Raw genomic sequence first — 12,052 nt, forward strand, 5'->3', positions numbered from 1 at the left:
CGCCTGAGGCAGCCGAGCAGCGGGCAGCGCTGCCGGGAGGAGCCGCTCCTCCGCCGGCCGCTCCCTCAGGGCGGGGAGGCCCGAGGAGGCCTCGGGGGGGGGGGGGGGGGGGGCGAAGCCCGCCCAACGGCACCGCGCATGCGCAGCCTCCGTCTCGCGGCCTGGCCCCTCCCTCACGTGCTCCAAGATGGCGGCGCGGGGGCGGCGGAGGGGAGGGGAGGGGCGGGGCGGTGGCTGCTGCTGTTGTTGTTGAAGCTTTATTGTTCCCGCCGCCGCCGCGCGCCGTGTCCGCCGCGCCGCTCCCAATAAAGGTAACCATGGCGACGCCGGCGCCGGCCGGGCTGGGGGCTGCGGGCTCTTCCCCGCCCCGCTCGGCCCCTCTGCTGCGGTGGGGGGTGGGAGGCTTCGGCCCTTCCACCTCCGGCCTCCCCCGCTGGGGCCCGGCCTCTCTTCCCCGCCTCGGTACGGAACGTGGCGGGGGGGCCCGGCTGGGCCTGGGCTGCGGCCTCCTCCCGGGGCAGCGGGACGGGAGCGGCTGCCCTCCCCCGCAGCGAGGTACCGGCCCCTGCGCAGCCTTGGCGGGCGGCCCGAGGAGGCCGAAGGGGCCCTGCGGGCTGCCCTCGGCGGCCTAGCCCGGCGGCGGCTCGCCCGGGAGTGCCCCGCTGCATCCCGGGGTGCTCGGACGGTTCTCCGCGGGCGGCCGGAAGGCGAAGGACCGGTTCCCCGCTGCTTTAAAGCCGCTGCTCGTGTCTCTTCTGCCGGGGGGAGCTGGCTGGTTGCATCGCCGCTATGGGAAATGTGGCGGGGGTCTTTCCTCTTGTAACCGGCACCCAGGGGCAAAGGTGCTTCCACCGGGATGCCGGCTCTCCCTGGGCGCCAGGCCCTGGCAGCCGGGTACCGCCGACCCCCAGAGACGTTTCTCATCAGATGTGCTTTAGGGGCTCCTTGAGCTATGTCCCCTTGGGCAGAGGCTGTGAATCCCTCCAGAAATTTTTTTTTCTAAAGGTAGGCGTGGAAAGGAATTACCTTCCACGCCTTTTGCCACAGCAGATTCCTCCCCTTTGCTTTGGACCGCTAATTGAGGTGATCGGTTGGAAGACTGACCCATCAAGAGGTGAATAAATAGGTTTTTTTTGCGTTACGTCAAGAAGTCTGTGGTCTGATCCAGTTTCTTGTGTGATCACCAGCATGATAGAGCTCTTGTGGAGGAGCAGAGCTGCCCCGTTCCTGGGTCAGGTTAGATTTGTTATGGAAATGCACCATGAGGGGTCCTGGCCAGTAAAACCCATCTCCTCCCCGGAGAGAGACAGGCTTGTAGGTGAGACTGGGAGCTAATGGCTTCAGCTGTGGTGGGCAGGAAGGCTGGCACAGCTGACTTACTGGCCCAGATATGGCATAAGGCAGCATGATCCTGCAGGGTTTTGGTTAAGAAATACGAGGTGTCTTTCGTTTGAGGAGGAATTTGGGTTTCAAACCCTGGTCTGAGGACAGGGTAGCGCAGGAACAGCCTGTTGGAGTATGGACAAGAACGGAGGTCCTCTCCCAGCCGACCACCCCAGCCTCGGTGCCCTGCTCATTCGCTCTTGTTTCATCTCTGTTTCGAGTGTATTTGAACTGCCATGACGTACGGCTTAAAGAAGGTGCTGAAAATGTGGCTGTTGTCACCCAGGCCGCAGCTCGGCAGTTACAGGAGTCTCCCAGGAGACAGAGAAAGCCAGTTGGCTTCCTGGGGTAGATGCCGTTAGGCTTTGATGTTGCTGTATCCTTCTCTGTGTGTAGTTTAAAGCAGCTGCACCACGTCTGAAGAGTTGTTGTGGGTCCTTTTGCCTTAATGGAGTTTCGGGGCTGTGGAGGTCCCTCTCTGACGGCCGGAGCAGTAGGTGACAGTGGTGGAAGTCCAGGTGCCTCCTGGGTTGCTGTCTCAATAGATTCAGCTCGAAGTAATTCTGTGTACTTTACTGACAAGTCTGAGGTAATCGGTCCCTGTTTTGGGCTGACCACGCTTGAGAAGTGTCATTTTAAAGCTTTTTGGTTTTTTTTCCCCTTTGTGACTGGAGAGGCCTTTGGATCATGGATCAAGGCACCTGACGGGTGCAGTGTACCTTGTCTGCTCTGGAGTGTAGGGACAAATGTCTTCTGCGCTTCTGCTGACAGCAAAATGGATTGCAAAAGCTGATCAAAGAAGTTTTTTTGTTGTTTTTAAAAAAGGCCACTAATAAATTGCAACACGCAGTGTTCTCTGATAATGGAGTTCAGATGTCCATCTTTTGTTTTTTGAGGACGTACAGGAATCTGCAAAATGTAATTAGCACTTTACGTGTTCTTGGGCACAGCGGGACATGGATGAGCAGCGGCTGGAGCAAACTTTGGCTATTGCTTTGGGTTTCTGCTGGTTTTCCACTGCTTGATTTTGTGCTCTCCTTGGGGCAGCCCTATTCCAGGAGGGACAGGCAGCAGCTCTCGCTTTGAAGAGTAGCGGAAAACTTGCTGTAAGAGTTGGAGCATGCCTATTTGTTTTTCAATCTATTACATTTCCCTTCAGAGCATCAGCGCAGAGAGATAGCCCAAGTGTTGCGTGGGTTTTGAGCGGTGTGTTCTGCTGCCTTTAGAGACTGCAGAGCGCTGAATGTAGTCAAAGTGTCGCTTATTTTCCTCTGTTATCTGTCTGCACTGATGCTCTGAACTGAAGTAAAATAGATTGAAAAACAAATTGGTGTGCCCTGGCTCCTTGTACTGGATTTTACATTATCCTCTGGGAGAGCTGGCTGCTCTGGCCCTTTGGAGCACCCCAGAGAAAGGTAATGACCCTTCAGCCTCTTTCAACACTTCAAAGACTGAATTACTTTTAGTGGGAGAGGTAAGAAAATTGAATTGCAGTACATGATTTTCTGGCTTTCCAATAACCCTCTTTATAAGGTCATCATCTCAGTAACAAGAAAACAGGAAACTGGTAAACACACACAAAAAGTATTCAGATTCTGATTTAAGGCTGTCACTGTCCTTAACTCCTCAGAGCTAAAACCAGAAAGTTGCCTGTTGCTTGGAGGCTGCTGTCATACCCGAGGGACTGCAGGGCCGAGGAACACGAGAGAACGAATCTCAACTTTCTGTCCTGCTGCATTTACTGATTTACGGGAGTCTGTTGAAATGAGCCTTTGAGTAAGTGCAAAACGGGCAGCGACGGGGTGAGCTCCTCTCGGGGGGGCAGGGAGCCTTCCTGGGCTGGGACCCAGCCTTGTGTCGATGACCATTTTGGATTTTAGCTCCTGTGAGACCCTCTGGTCAGCTCTAACAGAAGTGGCATTTACTTAGGAGAGAGCTGTTGAATTCTTCCGTTTTGCTTATCTCTTTCTGTCCACTTTGGGTTTTTTTTTTCTGCCTGCTTTGTTTTAGCTTTTTAGAGCTTGCATAGGAATTGCTTTCTGCTGTGCCGGGTGTGCAGGTTGCTTTTAGCAAGGTTCATTATGCGGCTGAGCATTGCACTGCCCTGCGGTGTGCTGGCACCAGAGGGAGCGCCAGGCTGCGGCTTGGTGCCTTGAGAAAGCTGCTGTGGTTTTGCTTAATTTCTTGGCAGTGCAGCAATATTTATTTTTTAATATATATATATATTAAAGCTAAAATAAGCCTGCTCCATGTGCATCCCAAGAAAGAATTTCAGGCATGGAATGCATCTTCAGGCTGGCCAGTGAGATGCTACTAAGCAATGTAGGGAGCAGCTTTTGTGATTATTTTATCAATGCCAGCAGGTGTGTTGACCAGCACCTTGTAAAAGCCCTTAATTATGACAGCGAGGGATGTACAGGATCCTTTTGCTGAGGCCGTGGCAGCATTAAAATTCTTTCTGTGCCTGGTGATGGGCGCTCTGATGGGTGCTGCGGTGGCCTCGTAACTGCAGGGGGGTGATGGTCTCCTCTGTGCGGCTTTGGAGCACCTAGCACTGCAGTGTCCAATTGCTGAAGTGCTCAGTCTGAAATTTTAGTTATCTTTTGATGAACCTAGTGACATGGATGGCTTTTGAATCTGTTGAATCTGGGTCGAAGTAGTTATATGAATAATGAAGTAATTTGGAACCCCTTCTCAGTTATGTAGATGGAATTGGGTGTTCCTGTTTGCTCCTCCTCTGTGGCGAAGCGTTGTTGCTATCAACATATCCTTTTCCTGTTCTAATGTAGCTTAAAGAAAAAGTCATGATCCCCTTGAACTGTGGAGATATGTGAGGACAAAAATACCTGGGAAAAGGAAGAAAGAGCTGGAACTGGATGGTGGAGGGTAATGTTTGCTGTGGACCCGTTCTGGACCTCGTGTACTTGGGAGGTTCGGAAGAAGGGGCTTCTTTGCTGAAGTGCGTGTCCTGAGAGCAGTCACAGGTGGTAACTGCTGCATAAGGGCGACAGGAGGATTTCTCAACACGTGGTCAAGGAGAGCCTCAGGAATTTTAGGCACTTTTGAAAATTTGGCTCAAATTGATTGACTTTGCAGTCTCACTGGAAGTCGGTGTGACGAAAGCTCCTGAGGCACCTGGTGTTCCTCCTGGGCAGCTGGCAGGATGAGGCTTAAGATGTTCCCTGGTGTTCCTCAAAAGATTCATTTTGCAAAGCCCATTTGTTGCACAGCTAAGATGAGCGAGTATCTCGGACTTGTTTGTCCCCCCTTCTGACTGAAGTGAGCTGGTATTTTGGAAGAGGGCAGTGCTTGTGCGACTCAGCTGTCAGAGGCCCCAGGAGCAGTGTGCTTAAACCATGTTTTACCTTAAGTTTGAAATTCATGATACATCCCCAGGGAGGCTCCAGAGTGGATGCAGAGAAGCAGTTTTAAGCTGAAAAGGTAACAAATGGCTTTTTCTTGCCAGTGGTGCTGGCAGAGGCAGAGGGCTCGTTCTCTGTAAGCACGCATCGCTGCCGAAGTATTAGTTACCTGCTCTCAGAGAGACTCCCAGTTCAGCCCAGTCCCCCAGCCAAATCTCCTGAAAGCCATCTAAAAGATGGCTGGGAAATGAAGCCAGGCAAATTCAGGTAAGAAAGGAGGCGTGTAATTTAACAGTTAGAATAACTATGGCAGTGGAGGGTCCTCCCTCTAAGAATCAGTTCTTACCGTGACTGGGCACCTTGCTGGAAGAGAAGCTTTAGCCAAACCCAGGTTACTGAGTCTGGAAATCTGGGAGGCAGTGACGGGTGAGAGATGAGATTGCTGGTAGTGGTCCCTTCTGGCCATAAACTTCGAAGAAAAGCCTGAAACGCCTTCTAAGCAGGGGGCAGTTGCCTTGAGTGTGGTTTTTGCCATTGCCCCTCGTTAAAAAATGTCTGTTCTCTTTGGCAGTACCAGGTATTTGATCACTATAATTAAAGAAATTAAATGTATTTAAACAAATGTCTCTGAACTAATTGCTTAGGACACATTTTCCAGTGCTCTGAGTGTCTGTAATAAAGACGGGGAGGTGCTGCTAGGCTGCTTAGAGCGTTACTGTTTTGAGCTGTCGTGGGCAAATACGTCTTCCATATTCTTGCCAGGAACAGAGGGAGCAGACGGTGCTGCTGCTGCTTCCAGCTTGCCACAGTGGAAGCGATAGGTTTTGTGCAGAAGGCTATTCGTGGAACAGTGAACAGCCATCTCTTCCAGACCATTGATGTTTCCTGCTTCCTCTTTTGTAGGAAGAGCTACAGCTATTATTATTTAACCAGCAGACCCAATTTCGTCTCAGATACTGGAAGCCCCTCAGCTCCAGGGAAGGAGTGGGTGGACTAAAACTGCGGTTACATTGAGCCTAGCAAAAGAAACGGGTCTCTCTCTTCTCCCATGGCCAGCAGCAGCTCCGCTGATGGCAGTGTGGTTACTCATGATTTACAGTGGCGTGGGAGGAGAGCGGAGTCTGCGTGTTCAACAGGCTGGAAATGCCGGTGGCCAGACCTGTGCACGGGCGAGGGGGTGGCTCTGGTGCTTACGAAGCAGCAGAGGTGAGCTGCAGCCCAGCCAGCCGTTGGCAGCGATGCACCCGGAGGAGCTCTGGCTCCCGGGAAGCAGGAGGGTGGGGTGTCAGCGACGGCTTGGGTGTCCCTGCCTTCCAGGAAAGGACCCACCTACCCTGTGCTCTCGCTTCAGAGCTATTCAGATGGAGAGCATCACTCCTCTGCTCTGAGGTGATGTCAAAACCATCTGTGATCTCCTGATGACTGAAAAGCAAGTTCCATAGTACTTCATCTTTAAAGCACGGGGGAGCTCTTGGCTGAGCCAGGAGAGCTCTCATGCACAGGTGGCATCCACCAACCAGTTGCTCAGCCATCTGAAGCGATGTCTTGGCTGCGTCTGTCTTCCCGCAGCCACCGCAGGCAGCGCCGTGCGGAAGGGCAGCTGGGGTCCTGCCTGCCTGTGGGCAGGAGGTCCTGCTTCCCACGAAGCCTGAGCTCCAGAGGGGTTGGTGCCTTGCAGGAGTGAGGCGCCAGCTCAGCCCGCACCCAGCGTCTGCTTGCAGCTTGCAGTTTGGTGCAAGCTGGGAGTTACTCCGAGCGTGCTTTCGTGCGAGGCAGCGCTTCGAGGTGGTGGATGAGCATCAGCTCTTTGAAGCTTGTGCCCTGGTGACGGGCAATATTACTCCTGTTCTCTACAAGAGAGAAGCTGGGCGCAGAGATTTTGAGCAGTTGAAGGCTGTGTAAACCGTGCCCATCCAGGTGCTCTTCCTCTAGCACTCATGCTGTTTTCTTTCAGCATCATTGCCAGCACCAGTGTTAGGCATCCTGGTGCGTAGGCAAGGCAGTGACGTCTTTATCTTGTTTAGCTTAGGTGAAAACTCCAGACATCCTGCTGATAAAAATACTCTTGGCAGATGTCCTATCTGTTCTCCTTCCTGTGACGAGGGCGGGGGAAAAAGTAAAAGGGAGGCTCTGATAGATGGGATTATGGCTGTGGACTTCTGCAAGAAGTTACAGCTTGGGGGTCAAGACTTGTAAATGGATGAGGTAGGACCATGGTGTGCTGAGAAGGGAGGTGCTGGAGGCCCTGGGCTGCAAGCAGACGTCTATCTCCAACGCTTGCGTGCCCATGCTCATCTTAGCAGTGATGTGGGGAGAAAATTAACTGGTCCCAAACCACACAGTGCTCTGCAGGTCAAAGCCAACACTTCAGATTGTCCTCTGTGTTTGCTGGATGGTCTGAACAGGTCTTCCTGCACTGCTTCCCCACCTGCCCTTTCAGAAACCAGCAGCTGAATTCAGCATCAGTGCCTGATGTGGGGAGCGTTCACACCTCCTTGAGCTCTATCACGGGCACATCAGGGAGTTTCTTCTCCCTTTTTATAACTCCCAGGACTCGGTACTCATTTCCAAGCTCTTTCTGAAGTGTTTATATTGGAACAGTATCTGGACTTTTCAGCTCCAGTGGGGTAAGTTGCTGAATTTGAGGAGTGCGAGTTGAGAAGGGGGCCTCTCTGCTGTAACCACTGAACTCCAGCACAGTAAGCTACAAAGGTGTAAATGCAAAAGTAATTTTTGCTGACTCTCTGTCTTGCTGCTGTCTGAGGAATGTTCTAACAGGATCCTTTGTTCTTTCGCTAGCTGGGCTTTGTGAAAGCGGTGTGGAGTCCACGGCGAGAGGAGGCCGGTAGAGCCTGGTGTGATGGAGCTTCCCAGTTACAGCAAGCAGCTGCTGCAGCGGCTGTACGCCCTCTGCAAAGAGCAGCAGTTCTGCGATTGCACCATCTTCATTGGGAATGTGCATTTTAGAGCACACAAGGTGGTTTTGGCAGCTGCCAGCCTGCTTTTTAAATCCTTGTTGGACAGCACAGACACCATCTCCATCGATGCTTCTGTGGTGACCCCTGAGGAGTTTGCGCTCTTGCTGGAGATGATGTACAGTGGCAAACTCCCGCTAGGGAAGCACAATTTCACCAAAGTAATCTCCGTGGCAGATAGTCTGCAGATGTCTGATGTGGCTGTTAGTTGCAAAAACTTCCTCAGGGACCTCATCAGCTGTTCAACTCAGGACCAGGTAGTGAGAGAAGTCTCCAGTCAGGCAGCAGACTCATCTGGAAACCATGCTGAAAGTAATAACCCGCCCCAGTCTGAAAAACCTGCTGAAGGAAGAACAGATATCCTCCTCCTTCAGAGAGTTTCCCCTTCTCCTGGCACTGCAGAAGCAGAAATGGAAGCAGATGTATCTCCTTCTGGCCAGGAACTTGCCGTGAATCACACCTGGGTTCACCAGGATGCGATGCCGCGTGACTCCGGATCGCTCCGGGGGGATTCAGGCTCTCGTCCTGATCAGCCCACCCATGCCGAGCAGGGTGGCACTGCAGAAGAGGAGCTTGCTGAACCTCCGGAGGAGAGAGGAGGAGCGAGGGATTTAGGTGAGACTTTACGGGTGTGGGCACAGCATTGCCTCTTGCAATTGTGTTGACTCACGTTTTGCTCTTACGGGGGATCTTTTCCTCACTGTTTGTTGTTTTTAATTAGCCCTGGGGTGGGAGCAGCACCAGCGTGTACCCCCTTTCTGCAGGGGCTTTCTTCCTTTGGTACTGTGCAGTACTCTCCTTTGGCCTTGGCAGTTACTTCACTTTCACCACTTTACCAGAGCTGTAGCAAACAAAACTTTTCTTACCCACGCATGTGATTGCACCTGACGTGCAGTGGGATCTGCGTTAGTGCAGGACACGAGGTTGGTGAGGCAATCTAACAGTAAGTGAACAGAGTTGTCTGCTAATGCTACTTTATCCTTTAAACTCCTGTTCAGTATGGGAGGAAAACAGAGGCTGTACTGGGTTTAAAATAAATTTTCCATTTATAACTGGTGTTAAATAAACTGTTGGTTTTCCCTCCAGGCTGTGTGATATCTTTAGAAGGGATTTGTGAGTCACAGTTTCCCTATTATAGCCAATGCGCTGGTTACAAACTGATGCCTTTCAAATCACATCATGCTTTCTGCGAATCCCTTCAATTAGCAAATAACTCATCTTGTTTCTGTCACACAGCAGCAGAGAGAAAAAGCTGTAAACTGGATTTCTTTCTTCGATATGAAAGTGTTTTCTCTGAGGCCCTTTCTGATGCCCGGGCTGTGCTGGAAAGACTAGAACAGTGCAGAGAAATTGATGCCTCTCAAAAGGAGGTAGGTGTGTTTACTTGGGTAAAAGATACAAGTTCTTCACCCTGCTGAGGGCTACAATAGTTTGTGCCCTGTTTGGGAAACTGTTTCATGGGAAACTGGGGCTCTGGTGCCTGGTTGTTTGAAGGACAACACGTGCTCACCTGAGCAAGACCCTGGAGAGAAGCATCTGTAAGTACAAGCTGCTCGTGCACATAGGTAAAGAAGTACATGTCCTGCCCTGAAGACGTCCTCGTTGTGTTGTAGGAGAGCTCCAGCGCCGATTTCTCTCCTCCCATTTATGGCGTTTGCTTCGGGACCTGTATCGACTTGTAAACGACTGACATACGAGATCCCAAAATAGCCTTCCCGAGCCCTCATCGAGGGCTTGCTGCAGAGCGTCTGCTCGGCTCTGCCTGTGGGGAGCGTTACGGGGGGGTTACGGGTGCCACCCCGCAGCGCTTCACCTGGCAGCGTGCCACTGTAAAAGCAGTTCTTGCTGATGAGTGGTGCTCGGGTGACTGTTGGAGGGGATATTTGAGTCTTGTGCTTGGTTAATGCTGAAGGATGCTCTGGGCTCTGAGCTATGGTAGCCAGACACCAGCTGCTGTACCGGCTCAAAGCCACCACAGGAAGAGCAGGTTGTGGCTGTGTTGGTGTGGCAGTGGTGCAGGAGGACATGGAGCTTGGGCATGTTTGCGGCGGGGCCGGGTGGGCCCTCACGCTGGCTGCAAGCAGCTGCGCCGAAAAAAGCTGTGGCTGCTGTGGAGCGAGGGTGGGACTGTCCTTGCTCTCCTCACCCTGGCTCTTTCTGGTCGAGCGTTTTTCGTACCAGGCTGCATGAAGCGCGCTGCTCACCTCTTCTGTACGTGGAAATATGAGAATGTGACTGTTTTATTGCTGGCTTTTCAGTGGCTCCGTGGTTAGCTGACCTTTTGAAGCTGAGAGATGCTGTTCCGTAGGCCGGGGGGCCTGCGATGCTCTCTAGGCTCCCATGTGCTTGCTGGCCGGGAACTGTCTGGATTCAAGTCCCTTGGTCCCTCCAGTACCTGTATGACCATTGGACACGGGACATTTTGGCTGTGGCGGACTTCTGCTTTTAAAAACCCAAGGCAATGTGTTTGCTAGAAAAAACCCCATATGACAGCAGAGAGGAGAATTCGCTGGAGTCAGGGAGTGCAGGTTTCCGTTCTGATGAGTCTTTAAATGTTTACGGAGGGAAGCCTGTGTTCCCTTAGCGACCGACCCTCTTGATGGTGTTGGACTTCACATCTCTGGGGCTTTAGGAAGAAGATGTGTGTCCGAACTCCTGTTTGCAGCAGCAAGCCCCTGCCTGACGGGGTTGACAAGCACCTGTGAGTGCATTGCTCTTAGCATGCCTGCGCGCCCCACGAAGGATTCGGTTTTTGTGTGTTTCTTCGTTGCCCTGATCAGAAAATTATGTCACGTTGAAGGTTTTACCTATTCTGCAGCTTGGCAATCGGAGCAGAGCTGGGGAGGGCGCTGAGCGATGTGGACGGGCGCTGCCGGGGGGAGGACCTGGGCAGCTCGGTGCACCCATGGCAGCAGGCATCGCCCGTGCTGGCACCCCTTCCCTTGCCCGCTGGTGCTGCTTCCACGGGCACAGGGCAGAACGGCACCTGCGAAGCGCCCAGGCAGGGGTGCTGCCTTGCGTCCGCTCTGCCGAGCACCCCATTTTCCGTTGCTTCACGGTCACTGTTGTTTCGTGATTCTTCAGCACCCCCGAGACCCAGCAGGTGAGGTTCAGGCCCGTGCCGGGCCCTTTGTGCTCCCAAACGAGCTGCTGCAGCAGGAGCCGAGCGAGACGTCGTAGAGCTCAGAGATGGTTTGGGTGTCTGACCGCAAAACGACAGCTGGACAATTTTTCTGTGGCTATAAATAAATGCTGAATAAATGAGAAATGGATTTTCTTTAAGCCTTCCCGAAAAATCACTTCTCAGCTGTGACAAGCATGAGAAGTGTCAGCCCAGGGGCAGTGGAGGGGACAGACTGCAGCCGGTTGTAAGCAAGGGCTCAGCCAGGTCTGTCCCTCTCCGAGCTCCCCTCTGGGGTCAGCAGGACCTATGGGACCGGCACCGAGCCTGGGCTCTGTTTCCAGCAGACGAAATAGCTTTTTCCCACAAGGTCGTGGTGTTATCTTCGGGGGGAAACACAGTGGTGTGTGTTTTTTAAGTCGTGTTTAAAGTGCAAGTTCAGCTGCAGAGAGCCCAGCTCGGGATGTGTAATTAAGGCTGAGATTGTGCCAGTGGTAAATGTCAATGGAATTTTTTTTTTCTCCCCCCCCACCCCCCTTTCTGTATTATTTTGCCAGTCATTTGCTTGAAGTCTCGTAGGTGCCTCGAGGCAACTCGAAGTTGGTCTGGAAGCCCGTGAGATGCTGTTTCTTTGCATTAAGCAGTCTGGCTGGGCGTGCTTGCCCTGCCGCGGGGAACCTCTCCCACCCCTCGTGCGCATCCTCCGTCTGCTCAGGAGCCTTCTGTGGGTGACTTGTCCGTGGGCGAGCACCGATGTGTTCTGGACAGCAAAGCCTGGGCAGTGTAGGGGCTTGCGGGTGTTTGGGGGGGTTTTTGCAAGCCTGCCCGTTGACGCCGAGGCTGTCCTGGAGTTTGGACTCCTCTGGCTTCAGTGACATTTTGCCTTGGGCATAGCCTGTGTGTTTCCATTCCCTGTACCTGCGTGGGTGCCCTATCTCCTGCTTCCTCCAGTGGAGATTTGTTAGGCTGTGGGCTTTTTTCCCCAAGGAAGTTTGTGGTGCAGGGCTTGCTTTTGTGAGAATCGTTCCTTCTCTCTAAGTCTGATGTTATGTTCTGCTCCCTGGGCTGAAAAATGCGGACACTTTGCTTTTCTATGTAAGCAGATGTGATTTTGGGGGTTGTTCTTGTTTTAGAGTCTCCCTGTGTATCTCACATAAACTATTCCTATCTAATTTGGTTCTGGCCTGGATGAAACCTGCTTGGAAATGAGA

The 12,052-nt window shown here is 52.6% G+C and overlaps 1 protein-coding gene across 9 annotated transcripts in view; it reads left to right on the forward strand.

Moving 5' to 3' along the window:
• The first annotated feature begins 224 nt into the window (after positions 1-224).
• ZBTB40 (zinc finger and BTB domain containing 40) overlaps positions 225-12,052 on the forward strand; it is a 44,755-nt gene continuing 32,927 nt past the window's right edge. For 5 of the 9 annotated variants that reach the window (XR_012765676.1, XM_075437251.1, XM_075437245.1 and 2 more), the window contains exons 1-4: positions 251-311; positions 3,014-3,159; positions 7,545-8,335; positions 8,957-9,090. Coding sequence is in view for 8 of the 9 variants with exons in the window: in XM_075437251.1 (XP_075293366.1) it covers positions 7,606-8,335; positions 8,957-9,090 (864 nt within the window). In the remaining variant the exon portion in view is untranslated. Of the gene's footprint in view, positions 312-978; positions 1,115-3,013; positions 3,160-7,544; positions 8,336-8,956; positions 9,091-12,052 lie in introns of those variants that run through there. The other 4 variants (XM_075437252.1, XM_075437247.1, XM_075437248.1 and 1 more) reach the window with 4 other exon arrangements.

Source organism: Opisthocomus hoazin, chromosome 16 (genome assembly GCF_030867145.1).
Source record: "Opisthocomus hoazin isolate bOpiHoa1 chromosome 16, bOpiHoa1.hap1, whole genome shotgun sequence".
In the NCBI taxonomy this organism is placed as follows: domain Eukaryota; kingdom Metazoa; phylum Chordata; class Aves; order Opisthocomiformes; family Opisthocomidae; genus Opisthocomus; species Opisthocomus hoazin.